The sequence below is a fragment of the Labeo rohita genome, chromosome 21 (genome assembly GCF_022985175.1).
Source record: "Labeo rohita strain BAU-BD-2019 chromosome 21, IGBB_LRoh.1.0, whole genome shotgun sequence".
NCBI lineage: Eukaryota > Metazoa > Chordata > Actinopteri > Cypriniformes > Cyprinidae > Labeo > Labeo rohita.
In genome coordinates, this window is record NC_066889.1 from 29,896,095 (window position 1) to 29,913,469 (window position 17,375).

At 34.7% G+C, this 17,375-nt stretch overlaps 2 protein-coding genes across 9 annotated transcripts in view; one reads left to right on the plus strand and one right to left on the minus strand.

Moving 5' to 3' along the window:
* Positions 1-17,375, plus strand: part of LOC127152307 (transcription factor 4) — a 180,909-nt gene that overhangs the window by 71,668 nt on the left and 91,866 nt on the right. For all 7 annotated transcript variants that reach the window (XM_051092895.1, XM_051092896.1, XM_051092894.1 and 4 more), the window contains one exon: positions 12,137-12,195. In XM_051092895.1, coding sequence (XP_050948852.1) covers positions 12,137-12,195 — 59 coding nt within the window. The remainder of the gene's footprint in view (positions 1-12,136; positions 12,196-17,375) is intronic.
* The window catches only part of LOC127152320 (vitelline membrane outer layer protein 1-like), a 232,385-nt gene continuing 225,515 nt past the window's right edge, over positions 10,506-17,375 (minus strand). Inside the window, exon 7 of one of the 2 annotated variants that reach the window (XM_051092921.1) lies at positions 10,506-10,515. The gene's annotated coding sequence lies outside the window, so the exon portion shown is untranslated. Of the gene's footprint in view, positions 10,516-10,878; positions 10,889-17,375 lie in introns of those variants that run through there. The other variant, XM_051092922.1, reaches the window with a different exon arrangement.

Consider the following 17,375-nt stretch of genomic DNA (forward strand, 5'->3'; position numbering starts at 1 on the left):
AAATCTACATATTGAGAAAATCACCTTTTAAGTTATCCAAATGAAGTTCTTAGCTAATATATATTGATATATTTACAGTATGAAGTTTACAAAATATCTTCATGGAACATGATCTTTACTTTATATCTTAATGATTTTTTTAGCATAAAAGAAAAAATGTATAATTTTGACCCATACAGTGTATTTTTGGCTATTGCTACAAATATACTCGTGCTACTTAAGACTGGTTTCGTGGTCCAGGGTCACATATTAACAACTTTAGTGCTAAACATGCACACATATACAAAATTTTCAGTATATTTGAAACTCCATTGCATAATTTGCAGTGCTTTACTTAAGTGGGCGACGCTCGTTTGGTGCAATTTGCTTAAAGATTTTGGATTGGTGGAGATTTAATGCAAAATCACCTGTAATGTAGTTTTTCACCAGGATTTCTGCTGTTAAATGTAATTATTTAAAAAATAAGTTGAAATAATTTGGCCTGAGAGCTTTAACGAAAGCTTAAACCATCGATTGACAACCTTGTAGCTCATAGCTCATTTTAGTTTTAGTTAATTTCAGTTAATTTTTAGTATGAAAAGCCTACATAATCTTTCGTAAGAATGTACTGTAATAACTCCAAAACAATTTCAAGAAAAAATTACATGAGCCAATTAGATGCTTATATTAGTTTAAGAAAGTTGTTTCAAGTAACGCCATGTACGTTTAAGAAAGAAAATAGAGTCAGTTTTGAATTCATAGTGAGAATTTCTCCCTAAATAACTATACTGATTAATAGAATAAAGATAGCACATAGATTAATTAAACGTCTTGGAGTATTTTACATGTTGAGGTGATAAACAGATCACACTCTCTGTCACTCTGTGTTTTATTTCTGGCAGTTTCCTCTCATAGTTACTTATTAGGACTCAGTCTGAATATTAATTGTGTGAGTGTGTGTGCGCGTCTCCTCCAAAGCTGTTCCACTTCTTGCTTTCATCTGAATTTGCTGCTTGAGTTTTGAGTGTTTCTCAAACAGGTGCTGGACAGCAGCAAACATCAGCAGCAGCAGCTGTGCAGGTAGTGAGACACCTCCATCCTGTCTGTCTCTCTCTCTCGCTGTCTCTCTGACGTGTTTTCACCTCTCTTCTGTCTTTGTTCTTCTTCCTCTGTCAGTCTAATACTTCAGGTGAAGTTACTTGGCTGATATGAATGTGTGTATTTGTGGATATTAATGTCTAGCTGTGATAAATTAATGAAAGAAAGAACTATTATGTAAGTATACTATATAAAATATTAATATAAATAAACAAACAACACCACATTACATTTGTGTTAATATTTATTATGCAATATTAATTTAAATAAATGCATATATGAAATGTTTTTGTAGCGCACACATAATAATACAATAGTATTATACATGCATTTGTTGATTTTTTTATTTATATGAATATTTTATAGGGCTGTCAAACGATTAATTGTGCTTAATCGCATATAAAATAAAAGTTTGTTTACATACTTTATGTGTGTGTACTGTGTATATTTATTATGTATATATAAATAAACATACTTGTATAGATTTTAAAAAATATTTATATGTATGTATATTTATACTTGCAATTAATTTAGATTATATATAAATAGAGATATTTTTCCTTAATATATACATGCATGTGTGTGTATTTATATATACATAATAAAAGATGTACACAGTGCACACACATATAGTATGTAAACATAAACTTTTATTTTGGATGCGATTAAGCGTGATTAATCGTTTGACAGCCCTAATATTTTAGCATTTACTTACATTGCATGTTTGTTGTTAGTTTCTTTTTTTAATTAACATTTATTCATCACAGCTAGACAAGAATTAATATACACAAAACCGACAATATACACATTTTTACACACTGAATTCATCAAACATCTGATTTCACATTAAATTCAGACTGTTTGACCTCTGTTGGCTGCTGCGTTTAATGTTTAATCAATTAGTCTTTTTAAAACTTTCAGGAAAGTTGTCAGATTGAGCGTGTTGTAATTCAGCTGCATCATCAGTAGCGAACGTATCGCTCTCTCACTGTGCTTTTAATGCTTTTATTATTCATTCATGCCATAATTATCAGGATATGTTTCTGAACTGGACTGCATTTTTATTTTCCAGTGAGATCACCTCAGGGGCTAAAATGAATTCAAAAGGACATTTTTTATTAGCTTAAGTCTATTAAAGGCTATTAAACGAGCTTATTCAAATCTGTGATTTCCTTTTATAACTCCTCTGAAGCCTTTGGGTGTTATTGAAGCCTTTTTATTTCGTTTAATGTAACGTTTCCAATGCCTGTTAGCGCTTCTGTACGGCGTCCAGAATACAGTATTTCACTTCTGTTTGCTTAAACACACTTTGGCAAGAAACATGCCCCGTTCCTCGAGCTCTGGAGGAGAGAAATAAAAAAAAAAGGCGAGGTGACGTTTTAATTCAGATCGAGAAGTAAATGTTTCCAGACGTTTGCTGTGAGATTTTTGCAGGAGATGAGCCTTATCGTATCAAAGCACGGTCGAACTGCGTTTCGCCTTCTGTCAGGAACGTTTAACGGCGGTAATTGTTCTGACAGCGAGTCGATGCGCTCTTTCCAAAAAGGAGGTACGCGGTACAAACAACAGCTCTCGACCTGTGCGCACTTCAAATATCCACACAACGCAAACAGCAGCTTCCCCCTCATAAAGCCATGCAAATGCAGAGTTATCGCCGTTCCCGGCTAAGCCCCGTCGAAGGTTCCCATTTGGCACAGGTCCCTTTCTGTGTGTCTTTCTCATACGGTACAGATGTGAATTTTAAGACCATCTAAGCGCTCTTTTGCACAAAGTAAGATGGCGAGCTTTAGCGAGACGTTCCTTTGTTCATTGTTCGGCTAAATTGTCTTGTGATCTGTGATGTATTTTATTGTCGGCATAAGTAATCCCCACCGCCGCTTCGGTTTTGTGTTTTATTCCGTATATAAATACAACGGTGAACATTGTTTCGGTTTTTAGACTTGACAAAAACGAGCCTCGCGTTCTCATTGTGTGTCAGATATTGTGGAATCACGCAACAAATCCTTCGCAAAACAAAGAGGAACTAGAAAAACGCAGCGTCTTTGTGCTAAAACAAAAGACGCGAGAAGTAGGAGACAAAAGAGAACAGGCGCCGATGTTGATTATGAGATTTACAGAGGCACCAATACGAGAGTATCTGAAGATCCGCAGCTCTTCGATCGCTCCCGTTTGCCACGGGGCTTTGGCACTGCAAACGCTGTCACCGAGCCAACAAAAAATCTGCAGTGTCTGCCGCATTTTAGCAGCGAACGCACACGCACGTGCACACCGATCCACTTCCAACTTTTTTCCGCTCGCACATAATTGTTCAACTTTATAACTAATGCCAAAACTGTAACGACGGCCGGGGTTAATTTTTCGCCGCGCCGAACGTGCCAAATTGCCAAATGTATTCAAAGCGACGCAACCCCTGAACGCCACCGACAAACTCAGGTGCGTTTCGTGTGCGTCTGCCAAGCGCCTCCCGGAAGGTGCGCCGTGATGTTTTAGGGTTTGGTGATTATATTGATCTGCGTACGGGTCGGGGGGCGTTTAATGAGGGCTGTTTTGCATGGGGGTCTCTGCCTAGAATGCAATCAAGCGCTTTCAAAGGAACTTAACAAGTGCACGGCTCCCCCACCGGCACGGTGAATTTTAATGCGCCGGTTCAACCCCTCGATTGACTATCGATAGCATCCTCCGAAATGCAGCGGAGCAGCTTCACTCCGGGTTCCCCGAGCCAAAATCTCCACGCTAGCAGGGTCGCACTGACGGAGCGATGTGTAAAATTAATTTTTGATGTGGCATAAAGAGCGAAGGAGGACAATGTTTTTAGGGTGTAGTGCGTGTGTGTCGCTTTTGACGCCGGCTCCCCACGGATCCGTGCCTTCTCCTTCTGTACCTTTCAGACTTTGTCGGCACGCTGGCCTGGTGCCCACTGATGTCATGGAAACTGTTGTATTAGTACGAGTGATTCATGTCCGTACGGCCTCCCCCACATGCGACGGGCTTTTTTTAACCCTTCCCCCTGTTTTAAATAATTATCCTTGGTTTGCGTTTCCACGCAGCCTCATTGAACTCAAATGGACGTGATGACAAGTCTAATTATGTGGTTTTGAGGTTCGAGAAGGTGTCTGTTTAGACTCTGTCGGAAAAACATTTAGACTCCCACTCCGAGCACTTTCGGATCTGATAATAACCCGCGCATTCGAACCCGCAGAGTGTGTGTGGCGTTAAAGGGTTTTTGTGTAAGTTTTGGCTTTGAGACATGAAAAGCTCTTTGAGCGCTTCTTTAAAGATGAACTTGGCACGAGAACACAGTGGCACGTCCAACCCCCGAACCTCGACCTTGACCAATCAGGGCTCTCCGGAGTTGCCCGTGTGCCAGCTTCACTTTCATAATTCTATCAGAGACGCCGCAGCACTCCGGCTCGTCTTCCAAAACGCGCTACCTTGTCTTTTTTCCTCGTCAAACCTCACTGAAACTATTTTAAGCCGATGAGCTGCTAAATGCGTTTTGGCTTTTTCACATCGGAAATGTGCTGGAGCTCCTTCAGCCCACTGGAATCAGACGTAAACACTAAACAGCATCTTAAAAAATAACCCGGTCTGCTTATGCATGTGGCTTTTGTGAGTGTCCTATATGCAAAGCTTATGCACAAGAAAATGAAGCTAAATAAACCCAGAATGATGCAAAACATATTGCAGAGCTTTCTTCATTCATAAGATTGTACATTATTTAACATTTGATCTAGACAAAGAAAAACACATTACCTTAGTGTAAAACCAGTTTTCTTTTGAAATCCAGACTGATTTGCATATTTTTTAAAATATTATTAAAAAATGTGATAAATTCTCATTTTTTCCCCCCAATTTTTTAAAATTATGTAAATACACACACACACACACACACACACACACACGATTAATTTGATTTATTTTAGTTTATAATTTTTTCTAATTCTCTTTTATCAAATGACATATATATACTAGCATTTATAGTATATCTTATATATTATATTAATTTATGATGTGATTAAAAAAAAACAAAAAAAACATTTTCTTTAGTGTCAAAAATAGAAATATCAGCCTGTCCATGCAGGTCTGATCTGTGTTTTTTCTTTCATTATCTCTGCTGTGACGTGTTGTTTAAGGTACAGATATTAATTTAATATCTGACATCTCTCATAGCCGTATAACTGTGACTCCAGGAATATTTAGATTAGCTGTCAGACACTGTTAGTTACTGAAAAACCAGCCGAGACAATCAGCAGTTAGAAAAGCACAGAAACACTCACACAAATCTCTCTTTTTCTCGCTGTAAATGTAAAGTCCGTCCTGTTTTTGCACCTGCTCTCAGAGACGTCAGTGTCATATGCGACTTTGTTTCTTAAAGCTTCTTGCACAGTAAGAATATAAGAAAAATGTCACTTTGTGTGCATCGTCTTTTATGATGTTTTGCTATTAGTAATTAGTGTATTATATAAGAATTACATTGCATAAAATCCCAGTTATTCATTTAAACACATTTACATACAATCAGAAGCAAAGCTTATATACAGAATTAATTATTTGTATTAATTTATTTAATTTCATATTATGCTCCTATGCACTTTGAGCATAATAATTTTTTCTTCATTTCAGCATAAAAGCATTATTTTTGTACGCATTTAATTTTGCACATCAAATGTGTTGTCAGTGCTGTCAGTCAGGATATTTGACTAATTTTCGCAGTATTTCTACGCCGCATTGAATGGAATAAAGGCGGTTGTTGTGCGTGCGGCCCGTGGCTTTGGCTGCGTTTCAAACGCGTCTCTCACGGTTGCGGTCTCGGCTGGGTTTCGTGGGCCTGCGGTCGGGTTTATGTGCTTTCTGTGGCCGCAGGTTGTGCTGCGGAGGGTCGGAGATGAAGGGCGGACTCGCTGCGTCTCCCCGGGGCGAGAGAAGCGTCCCTCCCGCCCGCCGCCCCGTGAGCGCGGACCACGCATCAAACAGGATTAAAACCAGAGGAAGCTCGCCACGCTGGAGCCGTTCCATATTTGTTTTCCGCATCGGGATGGGGAGAGCAAAACATTGCGTAGCTTAATTTTCTCCAAGAAATTGCCTGTCAAGAGACATCATTTCCAAATTATTGTTCATTATAAGCAGCCCTCAGCTGCCTAATAGTGCCACCGTCTCTTCCTCCGGTTATCCAAACTACGGATCCGGATGTCTTTTTTTTTCCAGTACAACCCAAATGAGTGACATGAACAGTTTTTCTGCTTCAGCTCTGTGTTTGTGTTTCCAACCTCTGAAATGGTGTGTTTGTGTGGTTGTTTTGCATCTCTCCAGGCTGAATTTGATGTTTTAAAATGGAAGATAGTCTCTGTGAAACGATTGCGGGTCGTTTAGCTTTAGGTGTGGAGGTTGTTTAGGAAAATACAGGCCTAATGTGTGTCCGAGATTAAATGTCTTTTTGCTTAAGAAATTATTACTTGAATTCAGCAAGTATTGATCAAAAGTGGAAGTCTTTTCTATTTGCCGAAGACAAAAATGTGTTTTTCCACAAAAATATGAAGAAGCACAACTGTTTTCATCATTTTTGTCATTTGAGCAGCAAAGCAGCATGTTAGAATGATTTCTGAAGGATCATGTGACATTGAAGACTGGAGTAATGATGCTGAAAATTCAGCTTTGCATCACAGGGATAAATTACATTTTAAAATATATTCAAATAGAAAGCAGTTATTTTAAATAGTAAAAATATTTCACAATTGTACAGTTTTAACTGTATTATTTTGTTAAATAACTGTAGCCTTGGTTCTTTCAAAAATGTAAAAAATCTTACCAACCACTAATTTTTAAACGCTCAGTTATGAAACCATGATGGATGATGACCTTTGACCTTTACCCTCTTTATATGTTATTGTGGTTTTTATTTGTGACTACATAAATTCAAAATGTCTAAGTTAGGCTTGGTTTGTACAAATGTGTCAATGCACCAAATATGTAACTCTCGGTTGTGTATATATTTCATGGAGTTTATTATTGATTGCTTCCTTTTTATTTATGCAACGAGCATAAATTGCAGTAGAAATGCTTTGCATTGTTTGTCAAAATTATAAATGGATGTATTGAGACATTTAGCATTATTGCACATCAGATGAAGAAAAACAAATTGTGACATAAAGAGGATCTTCCTCCCAAAACCCATTTTTTCCAGGCTGTAACATGACAGTCTCTGTGCTCTGTCTTTATATCTGAAGTTGTACATTTAATTTGTGTGCTGTGTGATGCTGTGGTTTGTGTGTACGGAGCAGCTGTCTGATGTTCATGTACTGAGACGCGTCCTGTCGATCGCATGTCGCTTTTTTGATGAACTGTTTCAGAAGGTTAAGCACATTTTTTATTCCGTCTCTCTTTGTCTCTCTTTCTGTCTTTCTCTCATCCCTGCCCCCCCTAAAAACTCTGGCACGGATGAATCTGGCTGCGAGAAGCTGCGTGTGTGAGAAAGACGATTATGAGCGGCACCTTTCGCTCTGCTGATAACGGCCCGTTTCTGCGTTAATTCTACCTGCTTGATCTCAGTTTGGCAGCGAGACGGTCTCAATCGTGGCGCTTTGTGTTGTAATGATCACTTCTAAATGCAAATCAATGTTTTTTTGCGGTTTAAGCTAAAGATGCACCACTGTTTTGGTCGTGTGGTTTTTTACGCTGAGTTTGGCTCGGCGGCGCACGCGTGCGGATGGATGTGATAGATTGAACGTAATCTTCATTTTGTCAACGCGATTTATTAGCGCAATGAGCTACAGGCCCAAACAAGCAAAATAGCTTGTTTTTGTGCTTCTCAGCAGTTTTTCCTGAGGAAAACGTATGACGTCTGTATTTCGCATAACATGTACTAACGACAGCGATGATACGCAGCTGGTCCCGAGAAACTCTGGCGCAATGGAAACTCTGAATATAATCCATAATCTGCCGGTGTCGATGAGTCAGAGCGGGTTTGTCTTTGACTAGCTGATGATTATGAGCCAGTTATTATCCATAACAAAACCACTTATTCACGGGGCGCGTGTTCTCCCGTGTAATGAGGGGCTGTCATGCGTGTGCTGAAAACACCCTCATAGCCTGTCAAAACCGCAGAGAAACTTCAGCGTGACTCAGGCGTCCTCACGCAAACAGCGGGAGAAATCAGCCCGTGCTAAAAGTCAGAGATCAGAGCAAAACGATATTATTAGCGTTAAAATACCAGCGGATAAACAAAGACATGAGCTAATGAGGGAACATGAGAAACCTGCAGCAGATCTGTGATGTTTAAAAGCAGACATTAGTAGGAAAAAAAGGGGGCAGAACAAAAAAATGTCTTAAAATGTCAGTTTTATCTAATTTAACCTCATAAGAAGTCTTAATTATCAATATGTTAGAGGTCTTAAACATAATATGAATGTGTGTAAATTTCAAAAGCATGTGATGTAATTAAATAAATGTGATTGCTGTACATTTAATAGAAAAACATCCATTTCATGCATATATAATTGTATAAAAAAACTAATTCAAAACATGTAGTTGTAGTTACCTTGTTGATTTTGCTTTAGATTTTATGTTATTTTGCTTCTTTTAAGCTAGTGGAAAGAAAATATCCAAAAATACATACATAAGCATTTATCTTATTGCACTTTATCTGTTTGCGTCTAGATTTCGGTTGCAATACATATCTTCAAGGAGTTTTTTCTCCACTTTAGCAGCGCTTACATACACCAAAACTTAGAGTTTTATTCCTATCTATGTTCTGAAGGTTTTGACTGTGGGGTTTGTTCATAAATCATTCGCCTTTATTTTTTTAACATTTTATCCCTAAAAACAAGGTGAAACTGTATTTTTTCTGACTGTTAACAGTATTTTCTAATTTATTACGTGATAAAAAAAGATTTCCAGAATCCCTTCTATAAAAACATTCAACCCTAATATGTTGACAAAAATAAACAATAATTTATCATCTGGCTTTATCCAATGTTCATATACATTTTCTCGAAATCTGTGCAAATTAGTGCGTATTTAATCAGACGTTGCCTCATTTTTGTGTTTAAACATACTGTTTCAATAATTTTGTAATACGAAACAATTGTCTTAACAATTGTACTGTTATTAATCAACATGTGGAAGTATGGTGACATCTGTTAGTTAACATTTTTACCTGTTCACCTATGATTTCTTGCCTTAAGTAAGTATAGATTAAGTTTGGATTTGTTCTATATGGACGTATGGTATTAATTTCAATGATACAGGTGTTAAATCTGATCTCAAAACTCTGCAGATAGCCTGAAACAAGATAAAGAACAAACTAAAAGCATGCAAAAGAAAGAGCGGGAGCCGTACACATGCAGCATCTGTGCTCAATGTGTGCGTTTTTCCGGAGTGATGTTCTGTCTGTGGCATTCCTGTCCTTTTCCAGCTCTCTTCCGGATTTCATTCCCACTTCCAGATTCACGGTCCTTTGGATTAGCAGGATTTATAAAGATGTGTGTCTGAATCCAGCAACACGTCAGGATCGCTAAAGGAAACACAACAAACGTCCTCGGAAACTGTTAAACGTTCGGAAGAACAAGAAAGATGGTTTATTTCACCAATAAAACAGACGGGTCTTGCTAAATGTGGTTCACATGTGATATCTGTCCATGTTTGCGTGTATGAAATGTGTTTTGGGCATTCAGCATCTGTGTGCAGTCAAATGTACAGTACTGAAATGAGCACAGTGATCTTCATGTGTTCTGCATCATGATTCAGATCAATGCAGCAGATTTCGCTGTGTGTTTAGACGCAGGTCATGCATGTGGTAGTTGTTGACCTCTTGTTTGACCTTTGAGGATTCAACATGTTCTGGGACACCACCTGGTAAATGTTCAGATCAAAACAGAGCACAATGAATCCTGTGTGTGGAAGAGTTTTATAGTTGTATGTTTTTTAATTTTATTTTGTGTTTTTGTGCTTTTCCTGTAACTGATTCACCACATGTTTTCACCATGGTAGAAAACTAAAAAATTCACCATAGTAACCCTAGTTTTTCCCATTAAAAATACCATAGTAACAGTGCAGAACTAACTGGGTTTTAGCACCAGTGTCATTAAAAATAAAATAGAAAAAATAGCTAAATGACATTCATAATTAATTTGTACAACAATTGTTGCCATTTTGTGAATTATGGTTACAGTGGTCGATTTTTATTGATTGATTGATTACTATTGGGAAAAATGAGTAGGCTTACATCATGAAATAGCTTTGTTGTCTATATTTAGCTGGCCATTTGGAACAAAAAGTGTTTTATTCAAGATAGACATTTATAGAGAATTTCTTGTTGACTTATGATGATTTAGTAGTAAGTACAGTACTTTGTTTTACTCTGTGGTTACTGATATTTGATGAGAGATAGTAGAAATTATAGTGTTTGAAGGTTAACAGTAGCAAATAGCTTTGTTTGACATGTAAAACATCTAGAAAGCACAACTGCTGTATTGTTTTTTTGTTTGTTTGTTTGTTTTTTTTATCAACTGCTTATGTGTTTTCATTTTCATTTTATAGTTTTAATGTCTGAAGTATGTTTTTACTCGGTGGTTACCATGATAATATTTTGAGCAATTAATGTTTAAAGCTTTACATGGTAAATAGTTTTGGTTTCTTTATTCAGTTAGGCTATTGAGACAAAACATCTTCATTTATGATAAATTTAGAGTTACAGTGATGTACTTTGTTTTACTCTATGGATACTGTGATACATTCTTGAGTATAATTTTTAGTATTTGACAGTTTACCATAATAAATAGTTTTGTTTTGTTCATTCAAATGGGTGTTTGACATGTAAATGTCTAGAAAACACAATTGCTTTCATCTTAATTTATGATTTTAGAGTTATAATGTCTGCAGCGTTTGTTTGTTTTTTTAACTCTGTGGTATTTTTTGAGTGATTAGTGTTTACAGATTTGCACTTGTAATAGTGCTGTATGATAATTCATTATAAAATTATTTTTAAATCATTTTGTAACATATGTACTTTGTTTTGCTTACAATGGTATTTTTAAAAAAGTGTTTAAATTTTAGTACTTTCTTTATAGTTATTTTTGGAGGGAGATTTTGAAGTTTGAATGTTTATAATAGTAAATAACTTTGTTGTCTTTATTTAAGAGGGCTTTTGATGCATAAAACGTCTAGAAAACACAACTGCTTCCATTTTCATCTTAATTCGTGATGATTTTAGACTGTAATATGTTTTGTGTTTGATTCTGTGGTTACCATGGTACATTTTTTTTTAGGTATGGCAATGACTTTAGTAGTTAGTGTAGTGAATAGCACCGCTGTCTTATTGAAAAGGCCCCTAGTCACATACATTAAAACGCATTTTGGACATTTCAGAGACTGAGCTCAGGTTGGTCGGTCTGTCAGAACAGAAGCGCAGGAGAACATGAGCAGGACTCTGTAATTGGGCTCATTTGATTATGACTGGATGAGGTCACAAGACTTTAACAATATTTGCTGTGTGTGTGTGTGTGTGTGTGTTTTGGCGGCGGTCCCGGCCCGGCCCAGTGCAGCTAAAGGCAGGACGCATTCAAGCATGTTCCTCTATATAATTAACAGCCTGTAGACGAGTGTTTGTGAGACTTTGAGAAGGTCTTTATTCCGCTAATACCAGATTTCACATGCCCGCTTGCCTCCAAAGGGGCCCGAACCGCTTGTCGTCGAGTTCCCTCGCTCTTCTTTGTTCTCTTAACAGTCGCAACATCAGTAAAACAAAAAACAAGTCAAACATCTTCAGTCTCTCAAACTAGAGCGACTAGTCGACGCGTTTGTTCGTCAAAGCGTTCGATGATAATAGCCAGAGCTTGTGATGTTTGAGGCGTTTGTGAGCTTCACGCCAGCTGTCCGTTTGCGCAGATTCATGCGACCGCCGCAGATTTCTGAGTTTACATCCATGGTTGTTTTTCTAGTTGCGTTCTGTTTGTTTGTCTTGTCTCTGCAGGTTTAAAGAAGTGGATTAGAAGCTTATTTTTAGATTTAATTAAAGAATAATTTATTAATGTGCTAATGATCTGTTCTCTGTCTCTTTAAACAGGTAAATCAGAGCGAGCGTCGTATTCATACGGACGGGACTCCAGCATTCACGGCTGCCAGGTAAGAGACTCTCTCAAATTTCTGTAATAGTTGCTCTTTAACAGCTCAAGACACTCAACTGTGTCTCTGATGTTTGTCCTGAAGTGGAAGAAACAAAATCAGACTCAAATGAGTCACTGGTCGTCATCCTGTACAATCAATGTGGAGCATTGGATGAGAAATGTTTGAGCTCATATTGAGATTTCTGACTTTGTATCTTGGCAGATCTGAGCACAGTTTGAGATGTTATTAAAACTCTAGGAGACGCGTGAGAGATTACTAGGGGAAATGTCTGACAGGGTTTTCATGATATTGGAAAATGCTGGACATTTCATATATAATATGTTGATATATGTGATTAAAGGCCATAGAAATGAAAAAGTCTTGAATGGAAATGTACATTTTTCCAGCTATGTTCAGTTTTTTCAGCTAGAAATTACTCTTTATGAGCACATTCTTTCAAAAAAATTTTTTTAAATTATGTATTTTAGATATACATTTGAAAACAATAAATAAATAAATAAATAAAATATCACATTTTTAGTTAATATATTTTTATTTTATTTTTTTAAATAAATAAATTATATAAATATTTATATTATTTTTTTAAAATCATGTATTTTATATATACATTTGAAAACAATAAATAAATAAATAAAATATCAAATTTTTAGTTAATATATTTTTATTTATAAATTGTTTTTTAAATCATGTATTTTATATATACTTTTGAAAATAAAACAAAAAATTAAATAAATGAATAAATAAAAAAAACTCAATTTTTTTATATATATATTTGTATTTATAGTTTTTTTAAATCATGTATTTTATATATACCATTGAAAAATCACATTTTTAGTTTATATATATATATATATATATGCACTTTTTTATATTTACAAAAAAAATTATTATTTAGTTATTAATTTTTAGTTATTAATAATGTTTGATTTTAGTTATTAATAATTATTAATTATAAAGTAATTAAAATCTTGTAATTGTGGGTATCCTGATTAACAGAAGGCTTTAAAGTTTTAAGTCAATAATTTATTTTAAATTTACATTTGAAAACAATACATTATATATATATATATATATATATATATATATATAGTCATGTCAAAAAGTTACTAAAAAGTTAATATTTAACAATAAAATGATTAATTATAAAGTAATTAAAATCTTGTAATAGTGGAAATCCTGATTCATAGAATGCTTTTAACTTTTAAGGCTTTAAAATCTTTGTGATGTTACAAGAAAATCTATTTGTGATTTTCTTTTTTTTCCTAAGGAAAACAGTTAGTAATGTCATTGTTGGGTTATTTGCGGTGCTGATAGTTGTTCTGCATCTCTTTGTACGAAATACATTGTAACTTTGCTATTTGAAGTGAATGGCAGCTGCTGGAGTTTCTGTAGTGAAATAAATAAATAAACAGGCAGTTTGTTTGCATTGCAGTCGTACCGTTAGCAGATGGTCTCTGTTAAAGCACATATATGAATTCCTGCAGATCACCGTGTGTGTGTGTGTGTGTGTACGATCTCTCACCAGCCCATCGTGTTTATATTAAGAGACATATGGATGTTCAAACGGCAGATACAACATCAAGAATAGACCTGTTTCGATTCAGCCGCTCCATCCTGCATTCATTTAGTTTGCTGTTTGGAGTTTTCATGTTTTTCATCTTCACCCAACAAAATGAGTTATGTATGCATGTATGCATGCATGCAAATAATACATATTTTAAAATATATTTATTTAATTTTTCCAATTTTAATTGTATTTTTTAAGATATATATTTTCATATATATATTAAATTTAAAAATTTTTATATATAAAATATTTTTTTGGATTTTTAGTATATTTAAATATATTTTAATAATATATTTTAAATAATTTAAATATAATTTTCTAATATACTACTAATATAAGTTTCTAATTCTGGCTGATTATTTAAGTCAAAAGGGTTTTTTGTTTTTTTTGGTTGCTCTAATAAACAGATTTACATTCTGAAAGCGTCACGGCGTTTCGCTCTTCAGAAAGTCAGATGACGGACTTCCAGTGACTCTCACTTCTAGTGAGAAAGTATTTTAACAACCATAAAATGACACGCTTCACGTTGAAGTCAGAAGAATGGCAGTCGTGGAGATGCTCCTAATTAATCCAGCATGCAAATGCAGTCTGAAGTGCTGTGATTGGTGTTAAAATGTAAATTGTTGAGGTCCGTGAGTTTGTGGAAAGTTTTCTCACTCGTCGGGTTTGCGGGTCGCCGGCAGGGTCTTCAGAACCGCAGCTCACGCTCAAATTAATCTTTCCTGACAGTTTACAAGACGAAGCCATCAGAGTACCGGCAGACTGACGGGATGTGAGTGACAGAACAGTGTAACGCATCCGACAGCGTTTATGTAGCTTTAAAATCCTGCCCTGCTTGGAATTCTGGGAAGGGTGGGGGAATAATATGCAGAAACCTTAAGATGAAATTCCTCCTCGATAACACTGTAAGACAATCCTCATCATCAGCTCGTCACGCTCTCATTTATCATGACCGTATTGCTTTTAAAATAAATTGGGATTTAAAGCAGTCATCTCTATTACTGTTGCTATTTGGGTTAATAATTAATTCTTAATATTTCTGAAATTGCACAACAATTTAAATAATGAGAAAAAAAGTAAAATAAGTATTTTATTTTATTTTTAGGGGTTGTGCATGCAGAATTGCACAACAATTTAAATAATGGGAAAAAAAAGTAAAGTAAAATAATGGAAGGCGGTTATTTTATTTTATTTTATTTTATTAATACCTTTCAAGTTCCAGTTCAATTCCTGAACTAAAAAAAAAAAAAAATATATATATATATATATATATGTATGTGTGTGTGTGTGTGTGTATATATATATATATATATATATATATATATATATATATATAAAATATACATGTTTTATTTCATTTATTTAATTACTTATTTCTTTAAAACTGTTTTTATTTTTTATTTTAAAAAATATATGGTATATTTTCATTAAAAATTACATTTATTTATCTATTTATTTTAGTGTTGTGCATCATTCACCATTTCATTGATAATGCCTTTCAAATTTCAAAGAAAAAAATAAAATACTTATTTAACATTGTTTTATTTAATGATTTTGAATGTGAGCTGATCATCTGACGGTCAGAACTGACTCATTTCCTCATACCTGACCGGACGGATCTGACCTCTGACTCCTGCGTGACCTTGAGGTGTTCCTCCTAACGGATGTGGACTAGCTAGGGGAGATGTTTCCAGCGCTCTGGGTCACGACACACACACTCACACACATTCAGTGAGGTCTGGAGGGCAGACGGGAAGACCAGAGCTAATCCTGAAAACTGAGCCGCTGCCAGAAACACGAATTACACGTCACAGCCGAGAGAAGGAGTGTGTGTGAGTGTGTGTGAGTGAGTGTGAGTGAGTGTGTTTCTCACCTTATGTCTCTTGCTTTATGACTTTAAACCAGTGTTTATTTACCATCATTGATATATTATTGTAGTTTTTCTTAAGATTTTGGAATTTGATTTTATTTTTTTAATTCATTGTAATGTTTCATTTTAATTTTATTTTCACTTAAGTTTTAGTTTATTAAGTTTAATAGTTATTTAAGTTTTATAGTTATTTCAGTGCTATTTAAACTAAATGAAAATGAGACATTTTGCCTTGTTAGCTAGTATTTTGTAATATTTTATTGTATTTCAGTTAGTGTTTATTTTATTTCAAGTAATAATTTTTTTTTAAGTTTTGCCTTGTTAGCTAGCTGAAATAAAAGCATTAATTATTATTTATTTATGTTTTATTGTTATTTTTTTTATATAAATTATTTGTATTTCTGTTAGTGTTTATTTTATATTATATTATATTATATTACTATTTTTATTGAAAAAAAAGAAAAAAAAAATATTTATTTATTTATTTATTTATTTTTATTTCAGTTTGAACAATTACCCTGCTTTAAACACTATCTTAACAATTATTAAATAAAAAAATGTGGTGTTTAAAGCATTCATCACTGCTAGGATTAATAATTAATTAATTAATTTTTTCATATTAGGATTAATAATTCATTTTGAATGGTGCAAAATAAATATAAAATATTATTTAAAACGTATCATATATTAAAAAAAGTTTTATAAAATGTAGTTTTATTTAATTTTTAATTTTGTTTGTTGTTGTGCATCTTTCAGAATTAAAATGAGATGAAACGAAAATGAGAATAATAATATAATTTAAGTATCTTATATTAAAATATATGTATAAAATATATATATTTTTTATTTTATTTATTTATTTATTTATTTATTTTTGTAGGGTTGTGCATCATTCAGAATTTAATTAATTAATAATACCGCTTAAATTCCAACTTAGTTCCTAAATTTAAATTGAGGTTGCAAACAGGATGGAGAACTGCAGGAAATGAAATTAAATGAATTGAAATAAAAAAAATAAATAAAAAAAACTGTTTGAATTATAATTCAGTAAATTCTTCTTCCTCTCTAAATCAACTTCCTGTAGGTGTGGCCAATCCAATTCAAATCAAAAGTGAGCCACTTCAGTGGCATTTGCACTTAGCAACCAGTCACAGCACCCTAGCAACTGCAAAGCAACATTGTAACATTTTAACATTTCGAACACGTTAGTAAGAGAACAGCACTGTCTCTCTGCTGAACATCTAGTTTATTAATCTAATGATGAGAACGAACACACACACACACACACACACGCAGGGCCTCAGCTGGTCGTGTGCTGTAATATAACACGTAAAAATAATAACGGCTAGAAATTATGTACAGAGTCGACATGAATTATTATTGTGTGATTGTTTATTGTGTGTATGGATGTAAGTGAGTTACAGTGTGAATATGAGTTTACAGGAACACAAACAAACATATTTCACACACACACACACACACACACACACACACACACACACACACACACAGCAGTGTAGAGGTAAAGACGGCGTTTGGACTCACGGGTCACATGACAATGTCATTTACGCAATGTGTGTGTGTGAGAGAAAGAAAGTACAGCTGCAGCTGAGTGGAGCTCTGATATAGAAACATCTGTGTGTGTGCGTGTGTGTGTGTGTGTGTGTTTTGATGCATTAGTCTGCTGTGAAAATATCTCAGGAATGTATGTGTGTGTATGTATGAATGTGTTTCCTGTGC